The sequence below is a fragment of the Macaca nemestrina genome, chromosome 9 (genome assembly GCF_043159975.1).
Source record: "Macaca nemestrina isolate mMacNem1 chromosome 9, mMacNem.hap1, whole genome shotgun sequence".
Classification (NCBI taxonomy): Eukaryota; Metazoa; Chordata; class Mammalia; order Primates; family Cercopithecidae; genus Macaca; species Macaca nemestrina.
The window spans coordinates 130,536,736-130,553,116 of NC_092133.1; the positions used below are offsets into that span (position 1 = coordinate 130,536,736).

General features: G+C 47.8%; 1 protein-coding gene across 3 annotated transcripts in view; it reads left to right on the forward strand.

Moving 5' to 3' along the window:
- The first annotated feature begins 411 nt into the window (after positions 1–411).
- Positions 412–16,381, forward strand: part of LOC105490623 (selenophosphate synthetase 1) — a 30,453-nt gene continuing 14,483 nt past the window's right edge. For 2 of the 3 annotated variants that reach the window (XM_071070478.1, XM_071070479.1), the window contains exons 1-5: positions 412–705; positions 3,670–3,940; positions 10,121–10,224; positions 12,585–12,692; positions 14,824–14,978. In XM_071070478.1, the coding sequence (XP_070926579.1) occupies positions 3,748–3,940; positions 10,121–10,224; positions 12,585–12,692; positions 14,824–14,978 (560 nt within the window). In that variant the 5' untranslated portion in view covers positions 412–705; positions 3,670–3,747. Of the gene's footprint in view, positions 706–1,271; positions 1,411–3,669; positions 3,941–10,120; positions 10,225–12,584; positions 12,693–14,823; positions 14,979–16,381 lie in introns of those variants that run through there. The other variant, XM_011756436.3, reaches the window with a different exon arrangement.

The window sequence follows — 16,381 nt, forward strand, 5'->3', positions numbered from 1 at the left end:
AGTCCCCAAGCATCTAACGCGCCGTTTGTGTTTTCAAAAAACCTATCCCTGGCGCCCAGGCGGCTTTTCCTGGGCTCCTAGCCTCCTGTGCAAATTGTTCCCTTGGCCATTGTCTTCCAGGACGCTCCGCTGCGCACTCGGGGAGCAGGTACAACGCCCCGCAGAGCGCCGCGCGGTCGAACCCGGCCAGGTGGCGGAAGCGTTCCCGGCCCTTGCCGCGGGGCCCGGGAAAAAGGTGGCCCGGGCGCCAAGGGCGGCTGCCAATACAACTCGCAACTTTTGAAATCAATCCTTTTTTGCATCATGCAACGGATGCCACCGCTCCTCGGGTTTGCAACCCCCCCACCCCTCCCCCGAGACCAATCATTGCCGCGCTCGGGCCTGCACGGCGCCCCCGCCCCCTTCCCGGGCCGCACGCCACCACCCAGCAGCCCGGGCCGCCTCTTAAAGGGAGGTGGCCGGCCTTAAAGGACCCCCGCGCGCCCAGCCGGCGGGAGCGCGGCGGCCCGGCTCCCGCAGGGCCGCGCCGAGCCACGCGACCCCCGCGGCGCTCAGGCGCGGGCCCGGGCCCCCGCCGCAGCCGCCGCCGCCGGGCGCGGCATTTTTATTCAGGCGACGCTTAAGGGAGCCCGGCCGCGCCCGGTGCATTGTGGGAGCAGCCCGCGGCCCGTTTTCGGGAGGAGGCGGAGGGCGCAAAGCGAGCCGGTAAGCGGCGGGCCCGGCGCGGGGGGGAGGCGCAGGCTTAAAGGGGAATCCGGGTCCGCAGGCCCGCGGCGGCCGTTGCAAATCCCCCTCCGGGCCGCCCGGGACCGCCGGGGAGCCGCGCGCTGCCGGCCCCGCCAGCCCTGCCTGGAGAGGGGCAGCGCCGGGCTTGGTGGGGCCGCTTTAAAAAAGAAGCGCCGCCCGCGCCGCCGCCGCCGCCGCGCGGGGCCGGGGAAGGAGGGAGGGAGGGCGGGGAGGAGCGGAGGGGAGGGCGGCGGCGGCCACGCAGGGGTTAATTTTTTCGCCCGCCGACATTTTTGCGCGGCGACGGCGGCGGCCCGTGCGCGCGGCGGGAGCGGCCGGCCCGGGGTCCCGGGGCGCCTCCGGGGCCTCCCCGCCTCCCCCTCTCACCGCGCGGGCCCCGTCGACCCGGGGCGGGTGGGTCCAGGCGTTCTCCCCGGCTCCTGGGCCGCGCGCGCGCGCGCTACCCGCCGCCTCCCGCCGGCCCGCACAGGGATGGCCCGGCCGAGGCCCCGAGCTGCCGCCTCCGCCCCGCCGCCCGCCCGCAGCCCGGGCCTGCTGGGCCTTCCGAGGCGGCGGCGAGGGCCTGAGCCCGAAGGTGTCCCCGGGCTCCCTGCTCCCCGCCCCGGCCGCCTCCGACGCGGGCGTCCTGGAGAGCGCGCCCCATTGTGCGGGGCCGGCGGGGAGGTAGGTCCGGGGCTGGCGGGGCAGCGCGCCGGGCCCACCCCGCTGACCGGCTCCCCGGCTACGCACGCTCTTTGGAGGAGAAAAAAAAAAAAACCAAACTGGAAACGTGCCCGGGAAGGAAAGGGCTAAACGTTGCTTTAAATATTCATGCCATTGTTTTAAAGGCGTAAACATGTGGCTGCGGGGTCGCGGGGCACCGTGCCTTATTAATGCAAATGGATCCCCCTGGTTCCCTAATCACTGCACATTTCCCCCAGCACGCCTCCTCCTTCCCATGCCCTCCAAAAATGTAAGAATCTGGTACCTTTTTCATTAGGATGTGAGGCTGATTTGTGTCCTTCGTACCATTTCTAATTTTAAATCTGAGCGCCCTCCTGATATAAGGTGTTTTAAACTCCCCCCCCCTTAAAACTCTGAAAAGATAGTGTTTTAAAAGGAAGTGATCTCCCCACAATTTTCCTCCCCACCTTTTTGGGAGCGGGAGACGAATATAGATGGGAGGTAGGAAAATAACTGGATGCCTCGTGAGTTGGATTTTTTCTTTCTTTTCTTTTTTTTTTTTTTTTCCTGGTAGGGGTGAGGCTGCGTTAAATGCGAGGTGTTTTTTGAGGAAAGGACTTCGTTGTTTTTGTTGAAACGCCTTCCAAGTCAAAGTGGTATTCAAACTTTCCCCTGACTCTAAGATGGCTTCAAAATTCTCTTCTCTGTCACTTGCGGCCGGCGCCTGCTCTTTTTGGGCAGGGAGGCTTCTTGGGATCGTGTAGGAAGGCTGACTCCTGTTCAGTTGTTACGTTTCCCACCGAAATCATTGCTCATCTCAAACCGTGTTTTTGTGAAGACGGTTTGGATTACTGCCCAAACTCGGGCTTCTTGAGATTTATATGAGCGATGTGCGTCCCAAGGGATGGAAAACTCTATAAATGGGAGTTATGTTCTTAATATAAATTTTATAGGGGAAACTGACCTTAAAACTTGGGGTGTCTGTAATTCTAGTCCCAATAAAGTATCTGTCTGGAGGTTTGTAAACTCGAGGAACACATGTTGTTTTTTCCTTTAGCCCCAAAGGCTAAAAAACGTAGGAGGGCTTGTTCCAGAAACCTAACAGTGGTACACAGGGCCGAAATGCTGATGATTTAGTATGGCTTAATTTATTGTTAAGGTTCTGCAGTGTAATGGTAATGAGGAGTAGCACATTTTGTCAATGATGTGTGTACTAGTTTGCTGGGCTAGATGTTTGCTTTCTAGGAAATAGCACTACATGAAAACTTCAGAGAACTTTCCAAGCATTCTGCCGAAGAATACAGACCTTGCTGTGTTAAAGTGCCATTGCAGTTTTTAAGTTGTGCCCTTTATAGAGGACTCCTATTAGTTTTGGATTGCATTGTATATTTTATTTATTTGTTTATTTATTTTTTGAGACGGAGTCTGTTGCCCAGGCTGGAGTGCAGTGGCTCGATCTCAGCTCACGGCAACCTCCGCTTCCCACGTTCAAGCGATTCTCTTGCCTCAGCCTCTCAAGTAGCTGGGATTACAGGTGCGCACCGCCACCCTCGGCTAATTTTTGTACTTTTAGTAGAGACGGGGGTGTCGCCATGTTGGCCAGGCTGGTCTCCTGACTTGAGGTGATCCACCCACCTTGGCCTCCCAAAGTGCCGGGATTATAGGCATGAGCCACCACGCCCAGCCTTTTGTTGTATATTCTTTGGACACAGAGGGAAAACGTGTTTTTCTAAAATTAGGATTTAACATCGTGAAGAATTTTGTCCAGTGCATTTACATTAATGTCCTTTTCTGCCAAGTTTGTATTGAGCGTTTCATTTTTCTATGTGATTAAAGCAAAAGATACCAAAAGATTTTCCAGAAAAGTCACCTTAGTGAGGGCTGCCACTTTCTAAACCACAGTGCTTCCAGGTTGACATATGAAGTGCCCAGAGGTGCTGTTCTAATGCTGAGTCCTAGAAGAACCTTTGGGACTTGCTGTTCAAGGTGGCATAGTGTCATGTGAACCTGCAGGCTGGCCCTCTTGCCACAGTTAAAACCACAGTCCAGATGTCAGGTGTTGCGTAGATGTCTGTGCTGACATAGTCCCTTTATGAAAAGATCTATTTTGTCATGTGCTCTGCTGTGATGAATATAAGTGGTCTTGATGATTTCAGCCCTTGTCACATTTACTTTTTCTTGTCATGTATTCACTTGATTCGCTGGCAGGTTCCCGTGGGAATTCTTTTCATGGCATCTTTGTGTTTTGGTGACACCCAGGTGGATCCATAAAGAACCCAGCCAACCCGCAGAGGGAGGGGAGGGGCTGAGCTGTGAGGAGAGCGGGGCCCAAGAACCATGTCTACGCGGGAGTCCTTTAACCCGGAAAGTTACGAATTGGACAAAAGCTTCCGGCTAACCAGATTCACTGAACTGAAGGGCACAGGCTGCAAAGTGCCCCAAGATGTCCTGCAAAAATTGCTGGAATCTTTACAAGAGAACCACTTCCAAGAAGATGAGCAGTTTCTGGGAGCCGTTATGCCAAGGCTTGGTAGGTAACCCAGTGTTTCTTTGATGGTCTGCAATCCAATCAGTGAGTCAAAAACCAGATTTCTCGTCTCCCATGTTGCCTATTTATTTTTTATTAATTTTTTTGCTTTTATAGATTCGGGGAATACACATGCAGTTTTGTTACATGAATATATTACATAATGGTAAAGACTGGGCTTTTAGTGTGGCCATCACCCAAATAGTGTACATTGTACCCCCTTTTATTTTTTTTGAATTTTTGTGAGAAGGATTAGAAGAGCAATCAATGGTAACTATGTTATGTTCTTGTAACTTACATAGAGAAAGTACTTGAAACGCATCAAGAGGGGTACTCTTGACAGTTTTTAAATTATGGACTATGCAATTGAGATTGTTATATTACAGTAAAAACTTTTTTACTGTAATGTAACAAAACTTTTTTAATAAAACTTTTTTTACTGTACTTGGATGGCAGTGACTGTGTCAGGAGAGCATTGGGGTTGTCTGCAGGGTGCATTGGGTGAAAATCGTGTTGCAGGGAGAAGGTGGGACTGTTCCAGACCCAGGACTGAATGGATCTGTTCTTGACCCTAGCTTGTCTTTTAGAACGAGGGCAATGTCTTTTTCTTTACTAAATTCCTGATGTCATGAGTGATTTCACTTTTCCCAAACACAGAGCTTAGAAACAAATTCTGGGCTCCCGGGGAATTGTTTATTCATGTTTCTTGTGCAGTATATTAAGTACATGGTACAAGACTATGATCACTTGGGTTGGACACATAGTGTTGGAGGTTTGGATGTTCTGTAATTACTGTGTGACTTGCTCAGTTTTCTTCCCCTTTTTTTGAAGTGGAGTCTCATTCTGTCGCCCAGGCTGGAGTGCAGTGACGTGATCTTGGCTCACTGCAACCACTGCCTCCCGGGTTCAAGCGATTCTCCTTCCTCAACCTCCTGAGTAGCTGGGATTATAGGGGCCCGCCACCACACCCAGCTAATTTTTGTCTTTTTAGTAGAGACAGAGTTTCACCGTGTTGGCGGGGCTGGTCTGGAACTCCTGATCTCAGGCGATCCGCCTGCCTCAGCCTCCCAAAATGCTGGGATTACAGGCATAAGCCACCACACCCAGCCAAGGTTTTCATTTCATTTCTTTTTGGCCATTATTTTGTAAAGTTCACTGATTATGAGCCTGGGGTCTCCTTTCCTCCCAGATAGAGAAAGCAGATGAAAGCAGACTTGCTCTGGTTGGAAGGGCAGAAATGTTACGCCCCAGTCCCTGGTGACCTGCAGGACTTTCAGGAGCTCGGTTTGAAAACAGTTCCTGCCGTCCAGCTGATGGTCAAGCTTTGGAGAAATACCACGTGGGCTAGCTGGATTTGATGTTGGCTTATTTGTCGAGAAATGAGAATATACTGAGGAAGCTGTTAGATAACTGTCAAGAAAAAAAGCTATTAATACTTAATGCTCAAAAACCAATGAAATTAAAGCATTACGGGATAAAGTAAGAATTACTATTTATAACTTCCTCTGGCACAGTCACTTACTGTCACTCATATTACGTCGTGAATGTCACCCAGCCCTCCTGAGCCTCAGCTTCCTAATCTGTAAAATAATAATTACTGTTTGGGGTTGGGTGCAGTGGCTCATGCCTGTAATCCCAGCACTTTGGGAGGCCAAGGCGGGCAGATCACTCGAGGTCAGGAGTTCAAGAGCAGCCTGGGCAACATGGCGAAACCTGTCTCTCCTAAAAATACAAAAGTTAGCTGGGCCTGCTGTTGTGCGCCTGTAGTTCCAGCTACTTGGGAGGCTGAGGTGGGAGAATCCCTTGAGCTCAGGAGGCGGAGGCTACAGTGAGCTGAGGTCACACCACTGTACTGCAGCTTGGGTGACAGAGTGAGACCCTGCCTCAAAAAAAAAAAAAATTACTGTTTTGCATTGTTATACCAAAAATGTTGTGTGTAGGTGTGCCATGTATGTCTGTACTTACATGCATAATACATGTATGTGTGTACACTTTGTACACACGTATATATGGTATGTTTGTGGTTTTTTTTGTCCTTTTTTTTTTTTTTTTTTTTTTTTTCTTTTTTTTGAGATGAAGTCTCACTCTGTCACCCAGGCTGGAGTGCAGTGGCACAATCTCGGCTCACTGCAACCTCCGCTTCCCGGGTTCAAGCAATTCTCCTGCCTCCACCTCCCAGGTAGCTGGGACTACAGGCACATGCCACCACGCCTGGCTAAATTTTTTTGTGTTTTTAGTAGGGATGGGGTTTCACCTTGTTGACCAGGCTGGTCTCAAACTCCTGAGCTCAGGTTATCCGCCCACCTCAGCCTCCCAAAGTGCTGGGATTACAGGCGTGAGCCACTGCGCCCGGCTGTATATTTTTTTAACTTTTTTTTTTTTCTTGAGACAGAGTCTCACTCCATCACCCAGGTTTGAGTACAGTGGTACACTCTCAGCTCACTGCAACCTCTGCCTCCAAGGTTCAAACGATTCTCATGCCTCAGCCTCCCTCCAAGTAGCTGGAATAACAGGCACGCACCACCACACCCAGCTAATTTTTTTGTATTTTTAATAGAGATAGGGTTTCACCATGTTGGCCAGGTTGCTCTGGAACTCCTGAGTCTAAGTGATCCGCCCACCTCGGCCTCCCAAAGTGCTGGGATTAAAGGCATGAGCCCCTGTGCCCAGTCTCTTTTATGTTTTTAACTTTTTTCTAATTGAATGTCATGTTATCTGGCTTCAGAAATGGTGTTAATTGAAGGGTTAACCAAAATAGCTTTTAAATGTACACACAATTACTAAATGTATCCAAACTAAGAAACGGTAAAAGAAGTGTGCCTTAGAACCTGAGACATCTGTTGCCTGGTACCTAAGAGCTATCAAGTTATGATTGCTGCTGTTGCGGGGATGGTGCGGGCGGGTGGGGCTGGGTGGCAGTGGTATGATGCCTTGGGTTGTCTTTCTGATAGAGGAGGTCAGTATTGCTGAAAACCTTCCAGCAGGATTGCCTATTGCCTCCTGGTCATTAAACCTAAACTGCCCAGTCTAGTATTAAACGCTTCCCCGACCCTGCGGCATTTGCCTCTGTTCCCAGTCACCTTCCCTCTGGACCATCCCTCTCTCTTGTCATTTCAAACCCTAGTTTTTCAAGGCCTGTGGGCATCTCAGGCTCACCCCTTCTCTCTTCCTTCCTTGAAATGTGGTTGGTGATTTCTAAACCAATCACTATAGACCTGTGCTGTCCAAAAATACAATGCAAACCACATGTGTAATTTTCAAATTTATAGTAGTCATATTTTTAAAAACCTGATAACAAGAATCAGGTGGAATTAATTATAATCTATTTTATTTAACAAAATATATAAAAATAAAATGTCTTTTCTTTTTTTTTTTTTTTTGAGACGGAGTCTCTCTTTGTCATCCAGGCTGGAGTGCAGTGGCATGATCTCGGCTCACTGCAAGCTCTGCTTCCCAGGTTCACGCAATTCTCCTGCCTCAGCCTCCCAAGTAGCTGGGGCTACAGGCGCCTGCCACCGCGCCCGGCTAATTTTTTTGTATTTTTAGTAGAGACGGGGTTTCACCGTGTTAGCCAGGATAGTCTTGATCTCCTGACCTTGTGATCCACCCACCTCGGCCTCCCAAAGTGCTGGGATTACAAGCATGAGCCACCGCGCCCAGCCCCCCCTTTTTTTTTTTTTTTTTTTGAGACTGAGTCTCGCTCTGTGGGCCAGGCTATAGAGTGCAGTGGCGCAATCTCGGCTCACTGCAAGCTCCGCCTCTCGGGTTCAGGCCATTCTCCCGCCTCAGCCTCCCGAGTAGCTGGGACCTCAAGTGCCCACCACCAAACCTGGCTAATTTTTTGTATTTTTAGTAGAGACGGGGTTTCACCCTGTTAGCCAGGATGGTCTCAATCTCCTGACCTCATGATCCGCCCACCTCGGCCTCCCAAAGTGCTGGCATTACAGGCTTGAGCCACTGCGCCTGGCCGAAAAAATGTCTTTTCAATATGTGTATATAAAATATTAAAATGAGATGTTGGTTTTTGGTACTAGGTGTTTAAAATCAGGTGTCTGTTTTATACTTAGAGCACCTCTTTGTCAGATGCGCACACAGCCAACCCTCTGGTGCCACACCACATTGGACAGCACTAGACCCTATTTTAGTAGACTGGTGGCACAGGTGTGAAAGAGAAACCGTGGAACGGAGCTGCTTTTCAGCCCTAGAGGCGTGCTCAAGAGTCCCCAGTTACTCTGATCAAAGGACTTGCTAAATTTAGAAATAAAGCGCTTTACGAATCAAATATATTTAATTCAAATTTAAGGTTATTCAAATCAAGAACATTTGACGCTAACTTTCAGCAAGGATTTTAGTGTCTCTTTCAGTAGTCCTCCAGTTTAAATGGAAGTCTGAAAGAAAACCGCCTCTTACTGTTTTCCAAAGTGAATAGTAATACACTCAGAATAACCAGTTGTCGGAATTATCATTTAGGGAGAATCCATTGAGTTAAAGAGTGGTACTTCTATATAAAGGTGCTAAAGAGTGTGGTGAGACAAATTTCTGAGAGGTTGTGCCCAGCGGCTGTTTACGTGAATTATCGCACACATTCTCCTCTGACAAAAGAAAACTGATCCAGTGCCTGAAATGGTTGAAACTTGCCATTCTGATCTTCAGTTCTCCATTCGCTAAGCGAGGTCTTCCAGCAAGAGTTTCTGCTTTGTCATCTAGTGTAATAAAAAATCAGCCTGTCTTCACAGCCTATGGCTTTTTATTCAGTGCGATTTCATTTTTGCGGCAGAAAAGATCTGGTGCCTCCATGACCTGCCTCTGTGAGGTCTGCTGCTGTGGTGAGACCGACTGAGGCAGTGCTTCCCGGCTCTTCCGCTTACACAGAGTATTAAAGGTCGTTTTAGTGCGATTCAAATTTGATTTATACTTGTTTGAAATTCTGAATTTATAGGGTAGATTCAAGCACATAATTTGCTTCCTTTTGTCCTAATTCTGGCTTTTTCCCTGCTTTTGGCTGTTGGACTGCAAAGTTAGAAGTACAGCGGCCCCCTCTGTGTCTGCGGAATCCTCATCGGGGGATTCAACCAACCACAGACTGAAAATATGCAGGGAAAAAAAATGGATGGCTGCGTCTTAACATGTACAGAATTTTTTTTTCTTTTTTGGTCTTGTGATTATTCCCTAAACAATACAGTATAACAAATATTTACATTGCATTTACATCATATTAGGTATCATAGGTGATCTAGAGATGATTTAAGGTATGTGAGAAGATATGCTTAGGTTATATGCAAATATTGGGACATTTCAAATCAGGGATTTGAGCATCTGTGGATTTTGGTGTCTGTGGGAGTCCTGGAACCAGTCCCCCATGATACCGAGGAACAGCTGTCCTCAGAAGAGGCCAGAAGAGTGTCCTTCTGAGGGGTGGAGGCTGCTCACTGTCTTCAGCTTTCTTGGTGGGAATGCTAGCCTGAGTTTGTAAAATGCCTGCGTTACAGGTAATTTTTAAAGGAGTACAGCCTTGTCTCCAAGGCAAGGAGTAGCTTATCTTGACTACTACTGGTAGTCTTGACTACTCTGACATAGATGCCAGAGTGTTTATATACATGCTTGATTGGAAATTTTAGTTGAATTGTCGATTGGGATTTATTCTTGTCATTTAATCTGTGCGTGTGTCATTTTCAGTTCTGACTAAGATGTAAAAGTAGTAATAGCATTTTTCAATGTAAAAATATTTTACAGATTTTCTGATGGGTCAATATGATAATGGCTAAAGATGTACTTAAAATAATAACTATAATTAAGATAACCCCAGCTCCATTTATAGGATTCTCATCTTCAAAGAAATTGCATATGGTACCAGTCACATGCTACAGTAATACAGTAAAATAATATAATAAAAATCTGACAGTGAAAAAGATTTTTATTCAAGGCATCATTAAGGTTTTAAAACTGTGCCATATTGGAGTTGAGTCTTGATGAGTAACATTTTCATTGGTATTTTCCATCCTAAGCTGGATATGTTTCACGTTTATTTCAGTTACGCTTCTTGATAGGAAACACATGGCTTCATTGGCAGCCTGCAGTTTCCATAAGTATCTTATGAGCTCTTCCTGTTCAGTGTACTGGTGGTATAAAGTGAAATGGCTTTCCCGTTTTATTTGTGGATGCTAATAACTTCCATCTCCACAGGCATTGGAATGGATACTTGTGTCATTCCTTTGAGGCACGGTGGGCTTTCCTTGGTTCAAACCACAGATTACATTTACCCGATCGTAGATGACCCTTACATGATGGTAAGCATGAGCTGATGTGTTTTGGTGACTGGAAGGGCTTATTCGTTTGGTTTGGGTTGTGGCTGGGGTTTTGTATGTATCTGTGGGGTTTTGGTTTTATTTCTGTTACATCCCGACTATACTGCCCCACCCTGCCCAGGCTCCTGCAGTCGCTGACGTCGGGCCTGTCCCCTGCCCACACTTGGCACTGGGCATAAAGCAATTAGAGAGGAAGCAGGGAAGGCCCTCTGCTGCTGTCGCACCTGAGTACATGCTGTGCATAAGAACACCTCTTGTTCAGTAGTGTGTCAATGGACTAAGGCTTTTGTCATTTTCTTCTTTCTTGCACTGTCCTGTCTTTGACATTGGTAACTTCCGTCACCCCTCTGTTTTAGGCGGGGGATGTTACTGTCCTCTGTTATAGGACTGATTCTAAATGTTTCCTTCAAGAAATCAAGGAGCTAGTATCTCATCACAATTAGATGTCTCAACCATTAATTCTGATATCTGGTTAATTCACTCAACCCAGCCACCTGCACACCTACCACCGTGTGATGTGCCGCTGTGTGTAGTAGGTTTCTGACCACTGAGTTAAAGTTCCTAGCTATTGATGATGTACTGCTGAACTGTGTTCCCCAGTTGTTCACTGCGTAGTTGCAGCCAGCCACCCTTTGATCCACCCAACCTTTAACCCCAATTCCCTCCCACCCAGGAGGAGCCAGTGGAGAGACTGGGAATATCCGGTTTGCTATAAAATGCCAGGTGTTCTTCGTGTGTGGCAAGGACAGTGGGATCAGGCTGCACTGTAGGGACTTTATCATGAGGCAGCCACGTGGGGAGTATTCTCCCTCAGGTACCAGTGGCAAATAACAGATTGTTGGAAACCTATATTCCTTCTGCACATCCATCTGTTTTCTCCTCTGGAGCAATACTCTTGAGATGGGGCAGATAAGCCACAGCCTAGGTCCCACCTGACCAGGTGGCAGGGATGGCTAAAACCAGAATCCACTGTTTTCCAGCATCTCCTAAAATGAGAGCACCAGAACAGAAGGGGCAGTAAATCACCGCCTCCCTAACTAGCAGTTGGCTTGTCCAGGTTGTAGACCACCTGTTGACCTCGTGGACTGGCTTGATGATACTGAAAGTGCAGTCACAGACGGTTGCTGAGCTGCATTGCTGACTTCCAGGAATGTGTAAGAAAACATAAAGCAATCAGTTAAACAGCCAGTGGAAATGGTAACACTTGGGAGTTTGATTATCCTTAAGTCAGAAGGAAAATTTGTATTTTCTCTTTACTATCTATAAAAGATAAAAATTTAGATAAGGGCAACTTAACTGTAAATCTCCAGTGGAAATAAAAAAATCTTCATTACCACATTTCTGTTAAATTGCATTTTAAAGTTCCTAATAAAATGACATTTACTGAGAAATGCTTCTCTTTTTTTTTTTTTTGAAAACAATTTGACTTCAACCCTGGGTTTTTTTTTTTTATTTGTTTCTTAAGATGATTTTTCTGTTTATCTCATACAACCTTGAAACTACACAATTTTTTCGTTTTTTGTTTTCTTATTGTTTGTTTGTTTGTTTATTGACAGAGTCTTGCTCTGTTGCCCAGGCTAGAGTGCAGCGGCATGATCTCAGCTCACTGCAACCTCCACCTCCCAGGTTCAAGCGATTCTTATGCCTCAGCCTCCCAAATAGCTGGGACTACAGGTGTGCGCCACCATGCCCAGCTAATTTTTGTATTTTCAGTAGTAACTGTTTTGCCGTGTTGGCCAGGCTGGTCTTTAACTCCTGGCCTCAAGTAATCCACCTAATTCGGCCTCCCAAATTGCTGGGATTACAGGCGTGAGCTATCACACCTAGCTTAAGCTGCAAACATTTCTTAATCCAAGTGCACAAAGACTGTCTCGTTCTCTATAACCACTAAAGCCAGCCATTTTTAGAATCTGTTTGGGATACATGGCTGTTTCCAGCTTTTCTTTAGGAGAGTTGTTTGCAGACTTTTTCACTCTGTAGCTCTTCCCCACAGTGTCAGTTCTAACCTTGCTTCTCCTCATTCCCTGCACATACACCCCTTCGCCATCTAAATAAATTGCAGACTTCTGAAATTTAGCATGAAGAAAAACTGGTACATTCTTTGTTCTGCACAAGAAAGAAGTGGTAACATGAATGTCTGAGAAAAAAACGAATGGCCTGGTGACTCTGTGATGCAGGAAAGGTCGCCAGTCTGCAAATCATAGAAACTGAGGACCCCATCCCAGTAGCTGCCACTCCTGGAAAGTCCCCAAGTTCTCTGTGGAGTCCGCTTCATGGCTCACTCAGTTTCTGCAGATGGAAAGTTCCCGGTTGTCCTTTCTCATGTTTCCCTCTCTTCCCAGGGCAGGATAGCATGTGCCAATGTCCTCAGTGACCTCTACGCAATGGGGGTCACGGAATGTGACAATATGCTGATGCTCCTTGGAGTCAGTAATAAAATGACTGACAGGGTAAGTAGGAGCCACCCAGCTGCTGTCTGGTTGGTGTTGTCCTGGTGGCATCTCTGGCCTTGGTTAGACTTGGTTTCCCATCTGGAAAACGAGGAGCCCAGGCCATATGGCTCCCTGCACTCCTTCTGGCTTTCCACTTTTTGGCAGTTACCAGTAAATTAAAATGAGTGAGCCTGGCCTATTCATCTCTTCACTTCTGCCACCTGCTCCCTTTCTCTCTTCCCGGTAGACTGAAACCAAGCCTTTTTTTTTTTCTTTTTTCTTTTTTTTTTTTTTTTTTGAGACGAGAGCCTTGCTCTGTCTCCCAGGCTGGAGTACAATGGTGCAATCTCAGTCTGCTGCAACCGCTTCCCGGGTTCAAGCAGTTCTCCTGCCTCAGCCTCCCAAGTAGCTGGGATTACAGGCGCGTACCAACACACCTGGCTAATTTTTGTATTTTTATTAAAGATGGAGTGTCACCATGTTGGCCAGGCTGTTCTCGAACTCCTGACCTCAGGTGATCCACCCATCCTGGTATCCCAAAGTGCTAGCATTGCAGGCATGAGACACCATACCTGACCCAAGACATTTGTGTGTGTGTTTTGTTTTTTTTGAGACGGAGTCTCACTCTGTCACCCAGGCTGGAGTGCAGTGGCGCGATCTAAGCTCACTGCAACCTCTGCCTCCCAGGTTCAAGCGATTCTCCTGCCTCAGCCTCCCGAGTAGCTGGGATTACAGTTGCATGCTACCACGCCTAGCTAATTTTTGTATTTTCAGTAGAGACGGGGTTTCACCATGTTGGTCAGGCTGGTCTCAAACTCCTGACCTCAGGTGATTCGGCCTCCCAAAGTGCTGGGATTATAGGCATGAGCCACCATGCCCGACCTGTGTGTTTTTTAAAATAAAGTTTCATCTATAGTAATGGTGCCTTAGTGTGAATCAGGCACAACCTTACAGATGTGGGACACGTGGCACTTAGAGGGCACCCCCCTCTGCTGTGGCTGGGGATGTCATGGATGTAGATGGTGACAGGGGCTAGGGCCACCATGTGCTCACACCTCCGTGTCATCGCCTAGCATTCTGTGTCCTTGCTGCCTGAACCTGTTCTTTGAACCAGAGATGAATTCCTGCTTAGATAGACAGGCACTTGTTTTTGTCCCAAAAAGCCCCAACAGTTTGCCCTGCCTTAGAGAAACTCGAGTTTCTAGTAGGCCCTTTCCAGCCCTCGAACATGGGCTGTGGTCATCAGTGGTGCATGGTGGTCTTGGCACAGCTCTGCCAGTGTGGGTTACTCATAGCCTGCAGCCAATCCTTGGTAGGATGGATGCCTACTCCAGGGCAGGGGACCTGTGCTTAAGAAGCCAGTGTTGGGATTCTCAAGGAGCACTGGACAGCTGGCTTCCAGCAGTCATCACACCTAGGGCTGGTCCTGTGCACTGAGTCACAGTGTTGGTGTCCGGGCTTTATTTACATTGTTGTCTAGAATATCTTCCAGCATTGCATAAAATGATTACAATGTGGAATATTTTCTAGCTTTTGTTTTTGTTTGTTTTTGAGACAGGATCTCCCTGTGTTGCCCAGATTGGAGTGCAGTGGCATGATGAGAGCTCACTGCAGCAGCCTCAGCCTCCCGGGCTCAAGACATCCTCCCACCTCAGCCTCCAGAATAGCTGGGACCACAGGCACATGCCACCACACCCAGCAATTTTTTCTTTTTTATATGAAGTCTCGCTCTTGTGCCCGAGGCTGGAGTGCAGTGGTGTGATCTCAGCTCACTAGAACCTGTGCCTCCCGGGTTCAAGCGATTCTCCTGCCTCAGCCTCCTGAGTAGCTGGGATTACAGTTGCACGCTACCACGCCTGGCTAATTTTTGTATTTTTAGTAGAGACAGGTTTTCACCATTTTGGCCAGGCTGGTCTCGAACTCCTGACCTCAGGTGATCCGCCCACCTCGGCCTCCCAAAGTGCTGGGATTACAGGTGTGAGTAATTATGCCTGGCCCCTAGCTTTAGTTAACAATCAGTCCTGCCTAACTGTCAGCACTTCCTTTAGGATTTTATGGTTCTTTTTGAAAAGTGTAAGCGTAAAAACCTTCTTTTCTGGGTTTTGAACAGAGTTCTTTGACTTTTTATTTGTGCCTTTTTCAACCCTAGGAAAGGGATAAAGTGATGCCTCTGATTATCCAAGGTTTTAAAGACGCAGCTGAGGAAGCAGGAACATCTGTAACGGGCGGCCAAACAGTACTAAACCCCTGGATTGTCCTGGGAGGAGTTGCTACCACTGTCTGTCAGCCCAATGAATTTATCATGTAAGTTGATTTTTGTTTCATGTCACCTGACCTGTTCTTCTCTCTGTGTCCTCTCTTTTTAAAAATGGATGTATTAAGGTCAGGTGCGGTGGCTCACGCATACAGTCCCAGACTTTGGTAGGCCGAGGCGGGCAGATCACTTGAGGTCAGGAGTTTGAGACCAGCCTGGCAATATGGTGAAACCCTGTCCCTACTAAAAATACAAGAATTAGCCAGGCATGGTGGTGCAAGCCTGCGGTTCCAGCTACTCTGGAGGCTGAGGCAGGAGAATCACTTGAACCCCAGGGGTGGAGGCTGCAGTGAGCCGAGATGGTGCCCCTGTACTCTAGCCTGGACAACAGAACGAGATTCTGTCTCCAAAAAAAAAAAAAAAAAAAAGGCTGGGCGCAGTAGCTCACTCCTGTAATCCTGGCACTTTGGGAGGCCAAGGCGGGTGGATCACCTGAGGTTGGGAGTTTGAGACCAGCCTGACCAACATGGAGAAACCCCATCTCTGCTAAAAATACAAAATTAACCAGGCGTGGTGGCACAATGCTGGTAATCCCAGCTACTTGGGAGGCTGAGGCAGGAGAATCGCTTGAACTCAGGAGGCAGAGGCTGCAGTGAGCTGAGAGCTTGCCATTGTGCTCCAGCCTGGGCAACAAGAGCGAAACTCCGTCTCAAAAAAAAAAATAGATGTATTAAGATATAATTTGCATACTATACAATTCACCCATTTAGAGTCAGTGGTTTGGAGTATATTCAGAGTTGTACAACCATTACCGGAAGAAACCCCATCTTCCTTGGCTGTCACTGTTCACTCCTCCTGCCCCATCCTAGATTCTGTCACTTAGCGCAGTATTAGCTTTTTTTTTTTTTTTTTTTTTTTTTTTGAGACAGAGTCTCGCTCTGTCGCCCAGGCTGGAGTGCAGTGGCGTATTCTCGGCTCACTGCAAGCTCCACCTCCCGGGTTCATGTCGTTTTCCTGCCTCAACCTCCCGAGTAGCTGGGACTACAGGCGCCCGCCACTGCGCCCGGCTAATTTTTTGTATTTTTAGTAGTGACGGGGTTTCACCGTGTTAGCCAGGATGGTCTCGATCTCCTGACCTCGTGATCCACCCGCCTCCGCCTCCCAAAGTGCTGGGATTACAGGCGTGAGCCACCGTGCCTGGTCTGCATTTTAGGTTTTTTAATTGAAATATAATTCACATACAAAATTTCACATAACACAGATTTCAGCTTTTTGAAGTACACAGTGTGTTGGTTTTTAGTATTGACAAAGGTTGTGCACCCATCACCACTATCCAATTCCAGAACGTTTTCGTCACCCCAAAAATAAGCCCTGTAGCTCACTCCCAGTTCCCTCTTGCTCCCATCCTCTGGCAACCAAGAATGTGCTTTTGTCTCTAGGGATGTGTCTGTTC